This window comes from Salvelinus fontinalis, chromosome 28 (assembly GCF_029448725.1).
Source record: "Salvelinus fontinalis isolate EN_2023a chromosome 28, ASM2944872v1, whole genome shotgun sequence".
Classification (NCBI taxonomy): domain Eukaryota; kingdom Metazoa; phylum Chordata; class Actinopteri; order Salmoniformes; family Salmonidae; genus Salvelinus; species Salvelinus fontinalis.
Window position 1 is genome coordinate 20917419 of NC_074692.1, and position 13968 is coordinate 20931386.

At 42.9% G+C, this 13968-nt stretch overlaps 1 protein-coding gene across 3 annotated transcripts in view; it reads left to right on the forward strand.

Annotated features, from left to right (window-relative positions):
• Positions 1-13968, forward strand: part of LOC129826357 (membrane-associated phosphatidylinositol transfer protein 2-like) — a 105709-nt gene that overhangs the window by 44372 nt on the left and 47369 nt on the right. For all 3 annotated transcript variants that reach the window (XM_055886990.1, XM_055886992.1, XM_055886991.1), the window contains exon 2: positions 11487-11702. In XM_055886990.1, the coding sequence (XP_055742965.1) occupies positions 11625-11702 (78 nt within the window). In that variant the 5' untranslated portion in view covers positions 11487-11624. The remainder of the gene's footprint in view (positions 1-11486; positions 11703-13968) is intronic.

Consider the following 13968-nt stretch of genomic DNA (forward strand, 5'->3'; position numbering starts at 1 on the left):
TTTGCCAAAGCACAGCCCCCACACCACTAGAGGGATATCTTCAACCACCATATAGCCCACGAAGATCTCCTCCACTGCACAAGCCCGAGGGGGGCGCCAACCCGGACAGGAAGATCACGTCAGTGACTCAACACACTCATTCATAGGACCTACTGAAGAGATGAGTCTTCAATAAACTTAAAGGTTGAGACTGAGTCTGCGTCGCTCACATGGCTAGGCAGACCATTCTATAAAAATTGAGCTCTATAGGAGAAAGCCCAGCCTCCAGCTGTTTGCTTAGAAATTCTAGGGACAAGAAGGAGACCTGCGTCTTGTGACCATAGCGTACGTTGTAGGTATGTACGGCAGGACCAAATCGGAGAGATAGGTAGGAGCAAGCCTATGTAATGCTTTGTAGGTTAGCAGTAAAACCTTGAAATCAGCCCTAACAGGCTAGTGTGTGTCAGTTTGTAACTTTTTTCCATGAGGCTCTAAAAAAGTTGAGTAGAGACAGAGAGCGAGAGATAAAGAAATGATTGAAAGAGACAGTGACAGTGAGGGAAAATATGGGAAGGGAGGAGAAGAGTAACTGTGACAGAGAAGGAAAGCCTTCCCTTTCCTCAATCTCTGAGCGGTGAAGCAAGAGGCTAATGAATCTTGTATGTTGATGGCTGTGTGGCAGATGGTGACGAGGGCTGGGCCGATATCCGCATGCGTCAGCACAAACCCTTTCTGCAGCGTCATCATCGCTGCCCACAGGCTCCCGTCAGGTCCCCCAAGATAGAGCCGCACTGTGACATTGCACCGGTCTGTTGGAATCTCTCTATCTCTCTCGCTTGCTCTCTTTCTCAGACACACTCATACCCTGTCATTCACTCTTCCCCAAGGGAATTTTGACTGCAGAGGTCTGTAGGGACAAAGACACAGGGGCCTTTAGCTCCACTGGTTTGAACAGTCAACCGTGTGCTTTCAGCATGGCAGACCATTTCTGTCAGTGTGTGGGTTACAGTATTCAAGACTGCATTAGCATCTGTGGGTGTGTTAGCACATGAGTGTGTGCGAGAGGGAGTGTGTATAAGCTGTATGTGTGATGGGTGTGTTTCATCAAATAGCACTAGAGAAGTAGGGTTACATTTGTCAGTAGTGGCTCAGAGACTTGACAATCTCTCACACACTCTCCTCTGTGTAGATTTCCCCCTGTTCCACTACCCCTAGATAACCTCTAAACAGTGTCTGCCTCGTGACCCTATGCTGCATCACAATTACATTTACCGGTATGCACAGGCCCTACCCTTGCTATAGGCTATTTCATGAATTTTTTTTAAATAATGTCTCACATCCTTTCCTGCCTATTTGTCCAACCAGATGCATTACAACACAGTATGAACCAGTCGTATCTAACATAGCCCCTCCTCAACACAAGTAATACGCATCTTTTCGTGATGTGTGTTTTGTCCTATATTTTTTTTTTTTCATTCCCCGTCCCCGCAGGAGGCCTTTTGCATTTTGGTAGGCCGTCATTGTAAATAAGAATTTGTTCTTAGTTAAATAGAGGTTAAATTAAAAAATCTAAATAAATGAACCCCCTTTCCCAAAGCCTCTTTTATGAGTTCTCAGGCCTAATGGGAGGATGACATCATCTTGGACAGGGCCCGGTTTCCCAAAAGCATCTTAAGGCTAAGTTCATCGTTAGAAGCTTTTGTAGGAGCGTCGTTAAATCTCCGAGCTGTTTCCCAAAGCGGTGTTATTAACTCTGAACATGAAAACCCTCGTAATCTAACGCCTGTCTCCGACCACTCGTAGAACAGCTAAGTGTGTTGTTAGATGCTTTTTTGCCCTCCCGCGTCACTTTATACACAGAAGATCTCCGCTAAACATAAAATCTCATTGGTTTATCAGTCTCTCTGTGACCTTCTATAACTTCAGAACAAAGTTGATTACAAATACAAAGTTGCCAATGTCTTTGCAATTGATAGAAACAAGCGATTTATAAAAATATGTTTCAAATGAAAACCAAGGTGACTGCGTTAAAATATAAGCAGTAGGCTATAGGCCTATTTCAGTCCTATTGAAATAGATTACATGTTCAATAAATGTAGTTATATTCTGCTACTTGTAGGCTACTGTCTGTAATTTGTCCCAATATATTTAATGTGTAGCCTAACGTGCCAAATTAGGGATTGAGTACATTTTTATTGGGTAAGCATTAGAATAAGCTGCCTCAAGGTGGTAATATCTCTCTAGGAGCTGAAACGTCATCAGTATTGCAAAATAATTATCATTTTAAATCAAGATTTGAATGAGAGCAACACTGCCTTTCTTTTGATCCCATCGGTATCGATACATGCTCCAACGACACCCTTACAACCATTCTCTCTACGTGGTGTTTTGGGAAAAGCATGTTACATCTTCGGCCGTTATAGGAAAGATGCATCTTTAAAACACTTGTAAGTTCCATTGCTATCGTGTAACCGGGCCCTGGACTGTAATGAAAGGATCAGTATGCCTGCCTGTTGTATCTAGGGTGCATGAGTTGAATCAGCCCTGTCCTGTTAACTGTTGGTGTGTTGACTGACATTGGTTTCACCTCATTATGATTTTGACTGCAAGAGCAGGGAGTTCTGAAAATTGATTTCACAATTTTTGTTTCTACATCAATGATCCATATTACAAAAACTGCAGGGATTAGATTGTGTGTTTTGGCACAGTGGCACCAGGCTTAAAAGAAAATAACACTCAGACTATATTTTGGTTTTTGTTTCATTAGTCCACTGTTGATACGGTCCCAAAATGTTTTGCAGCAATCAAGTTTTCAGGATATAGAACTTTCAAAATACAGAAAGACACAGTATGGTGCTTTTTACCTCATTTGAAAATTCTATATCTTGAAAACTTGATTACTGACATGTAAAAATTTGGGACTGTTATCAACAGTGGACCAATGAAACTAATACCAAAATATATATTTTTCGTGGAATTTTCATTTTAAGGTCTTTGTAGACTGTAATATTTTAGCCGTCTTATGCCACGTTTTGCATAAGGGCCTTGCCCAAGAGCACATCGACAGAGCTTTGTCGGCTCGGGGATTCGAATCAGCAACTTTTCAGTTACTGGCCCAATGCTCTAACCCAGGGCTGCCCAACTCTCTTCCTGGAGATGTACTGTCTTGTAGGTTTTCAGTCCAACCCTAATTTAGCATATCTGATTCAGCTAGTTAAGGTCTTGTTGAGCAGGTAATTAGAAGAATCAGGTGTGTTAAATTAGGATTGGACTGAAAACCCACAGGACTGTAGATATCCAGGAAGAGGGTTGGGCAGCCCTGCTCTAACCGCTAGGCTACCTGCCGCTGACACATGCTCAGATCAAATACACCGCTGCAGTTGACGCAGCCTACGTCGGCAGACATAGCCTCTCAAGCCAATCGCAGAATGTGACGACAGAACGGAAGCAATTCATACAATCTGGCCAGGTTGATATCAAGATTTTAATTTGGTAACATCGTACAGTGTGATGTGATAATTGTAAAAGACTGAATCTGACATAGTCTGTAAAGACCTTAAGGGTGATTGAAAGGTGGTGTTCAGCTACTGGACTGTTAGCATGATGAGTGGTGGTTTGATTTCTATTCAATTACATTTACATTTAAGGGGCTTTATTGGCATGGGAAAGCTATGTTTACATTGCCAAGGCAAGTGAAATAGATAATAAACACTTCGTGAAATAAACAAACAAAAAATGTACAGTAAACATTACACTTACAAAAGTTCCAAAATAATAAAGACATTTCAAATGTCATTATGTCAAAATACAGTGTTGTAATGATAAAGTACAAAAGGGAAAATAAATAAACAGAAATATAGGTTGTATTTACAATGGTGTTTGTTTTTCACTGGTTGCCCTTGTGGCAACAGGTCACAAATCTTGTTGCTGTGATGGCACACTGTGGTAATTCACCTAGTAGATATGGGAGTTTTTCAAAATTGGGTTTGTTTTCAAAGTATACATTTGGCAGGAGGTTAGGAAGTGCAGCTTATTTTCCACCTCATTTTGTGGGCAGTGTGCACATAGCCTTTCTTCTCTTGAGAGCCAGGTCTGCCTACGGCGGCTTTTCTCAAAAGCAAGGCTATGCTCACTGAGTCTGTACATAGTCAAAGATTTCCTTAATTTTGGGTCAGTCACAGTGGTCAGGTATTTTGCCACTGCGTTGTTATCTCTTCTCCCCCCACGATGTTCCCCTCTGCTTTTGTGGATGTGTCGTACCATCTAGAGCAGGCTGCTGTGCATTGTGTGTAGAGTATAAAGAAATAGCGGAAGAGGAGAGAAGGAAGAGTTAAAAATCCCACAGCTCAACTGCCCTCCCACACTGTGAACCAGTGCTGCCTGCCTCTCAGTCAGACCTGTTAAGTCATCAAATCTATATCTAATCTAATTGTATTTGCTTCGTTAACCACAGGTGTAGACTGACAGTGAAATGCTTACTTGAGGGCCATTCCAAACAATGCAGAGAGAAAAATATAGAAAAATAATAACATGAGGAATAAATACACAATCAGTAACGATAATCTGACTTCATACAGTATTCAGACCCTTTGACCTTTTCCACATTTTGTTATGTTACTGCCTTATTCTAAAATGGATGAAATTGTTTTTTTAACTCATCAATCTACACACAATATACAGTGGGGCAAAAAAGTATTTAGTCAGCCACCAATTGTGCAAGTTCTCCCACTTAAAAAGATGAGAGAGGCCTGTAATTTTCATCATAGGTACACTTCAACTATGACAGACAAAATGAGAAAAAAAAATCCAGAAAATCACATTGTAGGATGTTTAATGAATTTATTTGCAAATTATGGTGGAAAATAAGTATTTGGTCACCTACAAACAAGCAAGATTTCTGGCTCTCACAGACCTGTAACTTCTTCTTTAAGAGGCTCCTCTGTCCTCCACTCGTTACCTGCATTAATGGCACCTGTTTGAACTTATTATCAGTATAAAAGACACCTGTCCACAACCTCAAACAGTCACACTCCAAACTCCACTATGGCCAAGACCAAAGAGCTGTCAAAGGACACCAGAAACAAAATTGTAGACCTGCACCAGGCTGGGAAGACTGAATCTGCAATAGGTAAGCAGCTTGGTTTGAAGAAATCAACTGTGGGAGCAATTATTAGGAAATGGAAGACATACAAGACCACTGATAATCTCCCTCGATCTGGGGCTCCACGCAGGATCTCACCCCGTGGGGTCAAAATGATCACAAGAACGGTGAGCAAAAATCCCAGAACCGCATTTCACTGTCAGTCTACACCTGTGGTTCTGGGATTTTTGCTCACCGTTCTTGTGATCATTTTGACCCCACGGGGTGAGATCCTGCGTGGAGCCCCAGATCGAGGGAGATTATCAGTGGTCTTGTATGTGACCTAGTGAATGACCTGCAGAGAGCTGGGACCAAAGTAACAAAGCCTACCATCAGTAACACACTACGCCGCCAGGGACTCAAATCCTGCAGTGCCAGACGTGTCCCCCTGCTTAAGCCAGTACATGTCCAGGCCCGTCTGAAGTTTGCTAGAGAGCATTTGGAGGATCCAGAAGAAGATTGGGAGAATGTCATATGGTCAGATGAAACCAAAATAGAACTTTTTGGTAAAAACTCAACTCGTCGTGTTTGGAGGACAAAGAATGCTGAGTTGCATCCAAAGAACACCATACCTACTGTGAAGCATGGGGGTGGAAACATCATGCTTTGGGGCTGTTTTTCTGCAAAGGGACCAGGACGACTGATCCGTGTAAAGGAAAGAATGAATGGGGCCATGTATCGTGAGATTTTGAGTGAAAACCCCCCTCCATCAGCAAGGGTATTGAAGCTGAAACGTGGCTGGGTCTTTCAGCATGACAATGATCCCAAACACACCGCCCGGGCAACGAAGGAGTGGCTTCGTAAGAAGCATTTCAAGGTCCATGAGTGGCCTAGCGAGTCTCCAGATTTCAACCCCATAGAAAATCTTTGGAGGGAGTTGAAAGTCCGTGTTGCCCAGCAACAGCCCCAAAACATCACTGCTCTAGAGGAGATCTGCATGGAGGAATGGGCCAAAATACCAGCAACAGTGTGTGAAAACCTTGTGAAGACTTACAGAAAACGTTTGACCTCTGTCATTGCCAACAAAGGGTATATAACAAAGTATTGAGATAAAGTATTGTTATTGACCAAATACTTATTTTCCACCATAATTTGCAAATAAATTCATTAAAAATCCTACAATGTGATTTTCTGGATTTTTTTCTCTCATTTTGTCTGTCATAGCTGAAGTGTACCTATGATGAAAATTACAGGCCTCTCTCATCTTTTTAAGTGGGAGAACTTGCACAATTGGTGGCTGACTAAATACTTTTTTGCCCCACTGTATAAGGACAAAGCAAAACAGAAATACCTTTATTTACATAAGTATTCAGCCCCTTTGCTATGAGACTCGAAATTTAGCTCAGGTGCATCCTTTTTCCATTGATCAATCAATCAAATGTATTTATAAAGCCATTTTACATCAGCCGATGTCACAAAGTGCTATACAGAAACCCAGCCTAAAACCACAAAGAGCAAGCAATGCAGATGTAGAAGCACGGTGGCTAGGAAAAACTCCCTAAAGGGTGGGAACCTAGGAAGAAACCTCGAGAGGAACCAGGCTCTGAGGGGTGGCCAGTCCTCTTCTGGCTGTGCCGGGTGGAGATTATAACAGTACATGGCCAAGATTTTAAAATGTTCATAGATGACCAGCAGGGTCAAATAATAATAATCACAGTGGTTGTAGAGGGTGCAACAGATCAGCACCTCAGGAGTAAATGTCAGTTGGCTTTCCATAGCCGATCATCCTTGAGATGTTTCTACAACTTGATTGGAGTCCACCTGTGGTAAATTCAATTGATTGGACAATATTTGGAAAGGCACACACCTGTCTATATAAGGTCCCACAGTTGACCGTGCATATCAGAGCAAAAAGCAAGCCATGAGGTCGAAGGAGTTGTCCGTAGAGCTCTGAGACAGGATTGTGTCGAGGGATAGATCTGGGGAAGGGTATCAAAACATTTCTGCAGCATTGAAGGTCCCCAAGAACACAGTGGCCTCCATCATTCTTAAATGGAAGAAGTTTGGAACTGCCAAGACTCTTCCTAGAGCTGGCCACTTGGCCAAACTGAACTATCGAGGGAGAAGGACCTTGGTCAGGGAGGTGACCAAGAACCCGATGGTCACTCTGACAGAGCTCCAGAGTTCCTCTGTGGAGATGGGAGAAGCTTCCAGAAGAACAACCATCTCTGCAGCACTACACCAATCAGGCCTTTATGGTAGAGTGGCCAGACGGAAGCCACTCCTCAGTAAAAGGCGCATGACAGTCCACTTGGAGTTTGCCAAAAGGCACCTAAAGGACTCTCAGACCATGAGAAACAAGATTCTCTGGTCTGATGAAACCAAGATTTAACTATTTGACCTGAATGCCAAGCGTCAGGTCTGGAGGAAACCTGGCACCATCCCTACGGTGAACCATGGTGGTGGCAGCATCTTGCTGTGGGGATGTTTTTCAGCGGCGGGGACTGGGAGACTAGTCAGGATCGAGGGAAAGATGAACGGAGCAAAGTACAGAGAGATCATTGATGAAACAACGACCCCAAGGACAACGACCCTAAGCACACGGCCAGGACAACGCAGGAGTGGCTTCGGGACAGGTGTCGGAATGTCCTTGAGTGGCCCAGCCAGAGCCCGGACTTCAACCCAATGTAACATCTCTGGAGAGACCTGAAAATAGCTGTGCAGTGACACTCCCCATCCAACCTGACAGAGCTTGAGAGGATCTGCAGGGAAGAATGGGAGAAACAACCCCAAATGCAGGTCTGCCAAGCTTGTAGCATCAAGTCTGTACAGAGTACAATTACCAAGTACAGAGTAAAAGGTCTGAATGTGATATTTCAGTATTTGTTTTGTACATTTGCAAAACTGTTTTTGCTTTGTCATTATGGGGTATTGTGTGTATGTTGGTCAGGGAAAAAATTTAATCCATATAAAATAGGTCTTTAATGTAACAAAATGTGGGAAAAGTAAAGTGTGAATACTTCCCGACTGCACTGTATACAGGGTACCAGAACCGGGTCGATGGGGTACAAGGTAATTGAGGTAGATATGTACATATAGGTAGGGGTAAAGTGATTAGGCAACAGAATAGATAACAGTAGCAACAGTGTATGTGATTAATCAAAAGGGTAAATGCAGATAGTCCTAGTATCTATTTGGTGAACTTTTTAGTAGTCTTATGGCTTGAGGGTAGAAAGTGTTCAGGGTCCTGTTGGTTCCAGACTTGGTGCATCGGTATTGCTTCCCGTGCGGTAGCAGAGAGAACAGTCTATGACTTGGGTGGCTGGAGTCTTTGACAATTTTTAGGGCCTTCCTTTGACCCCGTCTGGTATAGAGGTCCTGGATGGCAGGGAGCTCGTCCGCTCTACCCTCTGTAGCTCCTTGCAGTCGGATGCCTAGTAGTTGCCATACCAAGCGTTGAGAGAGCTAGTCAAGATGCTTTCAATGGTGCAACTGTATCCCTTTTTGATGATCTGAGGGCTCATGCTAAATGTTTTCAGCCTCCTGAGTGGGAAGAGGCATTGTCATGCCTTCTTCACGACTGTGTTGGTGTGTGTGTGGACCATATTAATTCCTTTGTGATGTGAACACCTAGGAACTTGAAGTCTCAACCCGCTCCTCTACAGCCTCGTCAATGTGAATAGGGGCGTGCTCAGCCCTCCGTTTCCTGTAGTTCACGATCAGCTCCTATGTCTTGCTGACGTTGAGGGAGAGGTTGTTGTCCTGGCACCCCGCTGCCAGGTCACTGACCCAGGGCTGTGGTCATAACATTTTGTCAGACGGTTATTGTCTAATAAATCAATTTAATATACACCATCACAATAAATCCATTCTTTATTTTGGGCAAGTCTAAAGAAACATGATAGGAAGAAAATGTATTTCAGAAGAACAGAATATGAGTTGGCTTACTGTATGTTATCTGGCTGTACGCTTGTTCATTTAGAAGACAATATATGCTTAGAAGTCTGGTACCATTATTTTATATTATATGATTTTATAGTAAGAAGAATATAATTGAACTTAGCTGAATAAAATAGAAAGGATATTTTTCCCATTCTGGAGCGAGTGCGTATATGAAGTGGCTATGTTGAGTGTAAAAGTGATCATTTTGAACAGGTCCTATATGTTAGTTTTATAGTTATTTTGCAACCAGTTGTGAATGATACAAACCTTAGAATGTCTTAGAAATGAAAACATATGCATGATGCTATAGGCTATCAATGATTTGAGAAAATTGCAAAGAAATCTTGCGATCTGTTCCTTGCCTCAGGCTGCACACACTGTTCTTTCATCAAGTGATCATATTTTCACCCATCAGACTATTCTCAATTTAATATTGTCTTTACTAATATGTCAAATTAGTTTAGATTTAGAATGGCCCGTTATCAAATGGGCAGAAACAGGGGCAGGGGAAATAAGACATGTCATCAGTATTCACTGGAATAGCGAATGTAGGCCGCTTTCCCAATGGCTCGTTTTTCAATCGGCTACTCCGGTTATTTCACTCCATGCATCAACCACTGTTTGAGGAGCATGCAGCCTCTATTCCTCCAAACTCTGTATGCCATGGGCTCTCCAACCCTGTTTCTGCAGATACCCAGTGCTTTATTTGGGAAACCAAGTGAAATCTGTTTGGGAACATTAATAGTAACATGTTACACAACAAAACACATTTAATTCAACTGTTGATGCACTGGAAGAGGGACAATAGAGCCCTGAGTACCAGGCTATTAGCGACCTAATGGTCGTGAGTTGGGCACTACCATATTTAGATGGGATGGCTGGGAGCCATATACGACCACAGTTTCTGCTATTGGGGGGAGCGTTATGGTTACGCAATGCTGGGGTAATCAGTAGTGGATGCTCTGGGTTCTCTCCCCAGGTTAGGCCTCAGGAGAATGGGGAAATGGGATTGGATCAGTGGAAACAATCTAAAGGCTGGTTTACAGTCAGTCTATCGACATTTTTGTAGACAATTGTCATAACGACATCATGAACATTCTATTGTAGTCCGACATCAAACTTGTATTTATAAAAAAGTATAAAGACAAAACAACAGCCTCTGCATGACATCAGTAGCCTGGTGCTCCAAATAGCATACTTTCTCTATTTTAACACCAATAAACATATATGTTTGGACATTTATAAGTGAATGTGAACAAGGGACAATGTGCAAATGTACAAAGTTTTGATGCATGCAATACTGGCTCTTCAGCAGCATGTCTACTTGCTGTGTCTGTGTGGAGTCTGGGGTCACTAAGGCAATGGGCCTGCCTGCTCTGCTTTGCGAAGAGGGGAGAATCAGACAGGCCTGGAATGGGGAGAAGAAAAATCAAGTAAATCAAAATAGCAGTGGCAGCTGTACAAATAACTAATCCAAAGGGCTTTTCCTTCCAAACAAGGTAACGCCACGTCATCTTATTAATTCAACCACTAGCAAGTTAAACTAGGGCTCGTGTTAATGCATAATGCTGCGTTTTTTATGCAGGAAAAAAATATAAAACGTTAAAGAAATATCTTGCTGCGTTTTGTAAACACATCTAAAATGCTTCTTATTGTGATTTCTGCTCGGCATCAGACTCCTGTGCATCAGTTGCACTTTTTCACTGGGATGAAAATTTAGGAACGGGAGTTCTATCAGCAGACAGCGCTTCCACTGATGTGGAGCTTCTTTTCTCTGGTGCTGTTCTCAGTGTAGCCAGCCTATTTTTCTCAGGTAAAATGCAAGATTAACTTTAAGCAAAACATTAGGAAATGTAGCTGGCTACATTCTTTCTATGATAGGCCTAAACATTATGATGGCCATACATCGTTTTTGCAAAAAATACCTTGCTTTTCCATTTTAAGCTCATTTACTTGTGTGACTGCCAGCCAAATAGCATTGCACTTCTGTTTTCATCTGATGAAAATGACACTGTTTTATGCCGAATGTATTGCACTATAGTTACACCTCCCTGATCATTTTATTGAAGCAAAAAAACACTGTTGACTTTCAATATAAAATGCAACCCTTGTCAATACACAGCTGGAAACACCTGCTCCTGTTTCTCCTGTTGTGACATTTACAAACAAACACGTGACTGGCTCAACTGTGCTGGGGAACTAAGTAAGCTTCATAATGTAAAATAATGTGGTGAAATAAGTGAAATAAGAACGTGATCTGCTTTATCCCCTAATGCATTGCACAAGTTGACTGCAGGTATTTACGTAAAAAATTGCTACACATATTAAATGGTATTGAAAAACTTAAAAGAAAGTTTTGATGGTATTGAAAGAGCATCATGTGGCTATTTCCAAATACCCCGGCATACGGTATACACGGTATACCGCACAAGCCTACTTTAACTGTTCAGCGATCTTACCATTATGTCTCTCTTCTCATCCACAGGCAACATCGATGAGGACGCAGCAGTGAACTGACGAGTCACACATAGAAACCACCCAGTCCCTCCCACCACCAGCCCCCCTCCCCTCCCTCTGTCCCTCTCCCCTTTTCCTGGCCCCTCTCCTCCACCCCAGACTCACCATGCTGATCAAGGAGTACCGGATCCCAATGCCAATGAGCGTGGACGAGTACCGCATCGCCCAGCTCTACATGATCCAGGTGAGGCCAACAGACACACGCTCCACCTGTAACTCCTGACCCCTCACCTCCAGGTCAACACTTCCACCCCAGAGTTCAATAGAACACTCACTGGACAACAAATCTGTAGTGGAGTGGAGGGGGAGGTTTTGTAATACAGGGGATTTTCTACCGCGGTTGGTCATTAAAGTGCTCAATTATACATTGATTGGTCACACAGTGTTTAATGTTGGGATACAGCCTGGTTCCCAAACTGGTGGCCCGCGCTGAAAAATGTTGTACCCCAAAGTTTTCTGAGCAAAAATAAATAAGTAATAACTTTTTGGGTGGTTTAATTTTCTTTGTTTGACATAAAATACTGTAAACACACCAGGAAATCAACTCTAAGTGATTTTCATTTAAGAAATCTGTTCCCAAGTATTCCCGCACATAATAGAGAGACACGTGATCGTATTCAAATGTAAGCAAGGTTTTAAAATATTTTTTTTGTCAACAAATGATTTGTTATTTTGTTCCGGCCCCCGACCATCCACTCAAGTTAAGTCGTCCCGCGGCTGAATCTAGTTGATGATCCCTGGTATACAGGAACAATAGGAGCTGTGTACTGATGGATTATCTCTCCCTCACTCCCTCCCTCCCTCCCTCCCTCCCTCAGCTGGGTGTGTGTTTTGTCCAGGGAGGGAGGGGTACTCTGCTACTCTCTTACAGCCTGCAGAAACTGCTGTGACGTGAAAGCCGCCAGTCTGAAGCTGCTAGGAAAGACCATACTCCCCCGGGAGGAATGTCTCTAATGGATTAATTTGTTCTGTTGTTTATTTAGACGCCAGAAATATTTTGCTTGTAGGCACTAGGTAGGGATGATGAAGAAGCTGCTAACACAGGATATTGAGAATCTCAATCAACACTCCTCTGAATTATCTTATGTCTACTATTCAGGCTGATTTAACTGCAGCTGTTCCTACTTAGCTGCATTACATGTAGCCAGCCCAGCCCTCTTCCCCTGCCTACCACTGTACACTAAATACAGTTTGTAAAGTTTGCATTATCCTCGGGTGTACAGCACTGGCCACTAATCCGGTTGAGCTGCATTTCCTTCTAAATGGGTTTGAACATGGTCATGTGAACAGACATGCCCCAAGGCAGTCATAAAAGTTGTGTCCCTGCCTTGTTAGTGCTTTGTCAGTACTGTATTAAGGGTGTTGGGTACTGTATGGACTTGTACTAGCCTGTTTTAATAGAACTGGATCAGAGGAAGGGCTTTGACACTAGAAGGAAGAGGGGCTGATCAGTCATTTCCACAATTGGGGTTGAGCTCCAGAGCCATTGATTCTGGCCCAGTTCCATAGGTACTTGTGAACCTCAGCAAAGTGAACAGAGGGAGAATCCAAAAGGATAGAGTGTTGACAAGCAGGCTGAGGCAGGCAAGGGAGGAAGGATGGTGTTAAATTGACCTGTTGGATTAGTGACCCATAGTTACTTTCCCCTTTTCCACCTTTTCAGGTTGCACAGCAAAATATTTAGGCGCATATACGAGTAAAATGGTCACACTGTAGAGCACTGTTACCATGGCAACCATGACGTCAGCAGCATGCCGGCAGGTTTTGTTAGAGAGAGAGAGAGAGAGAGAGAGCGTGTGAGAGAGGCGAAGAAACGGTGAGGAGAAGAAACCGAGAGCGTGAGGGGAAGAGTTAGAGATGGAGCGGAAGAGGGGAGGATAGAAACAGAGAGGGAAATATATTTTAGGGAGAGTAGGAGAGGCAGGGTGTGGATGGATACCCTGTCTTCATTACTGCATGTTACCAGGGCAACCCCAGGCAGAATTCCTGCCCCTGATTTATCCCCAGTGTAACCATGGTGGCTCAAGCTTGGACCTCTCAGCGTATGACCTTTGCTTTAAGAACTCATGAGGAGAGAGGCCAGGAATACTGGGAAAAATGGGTTTTGTACTTCAAAATTCAAAGATGATGAACGTATGATGTGTGCTGTACCTGCCAGACCTTTTTTGTTGTTCTTTAACTGTATTTGTATTATCTTTGTGTTCTTCAATAAAAACATAGAAAAAAAAGAAAAAAATACCATGAGCCTCTCAGTATAATTGTAACGGCTGGTGCTCTCCTCATCCTCAGATGAGGTGAGGAGAGAAGGATCTTCAGACCAAAACGCAGCTTGAGGGAAATAAGCCATCCTTTTATTTACACGACGATGGCAACACGAAACACAAAACACTTTCAAAACTACAAAACAAGAAAACGACGTTGACGAAACCTGAACATAAACTTACATAACT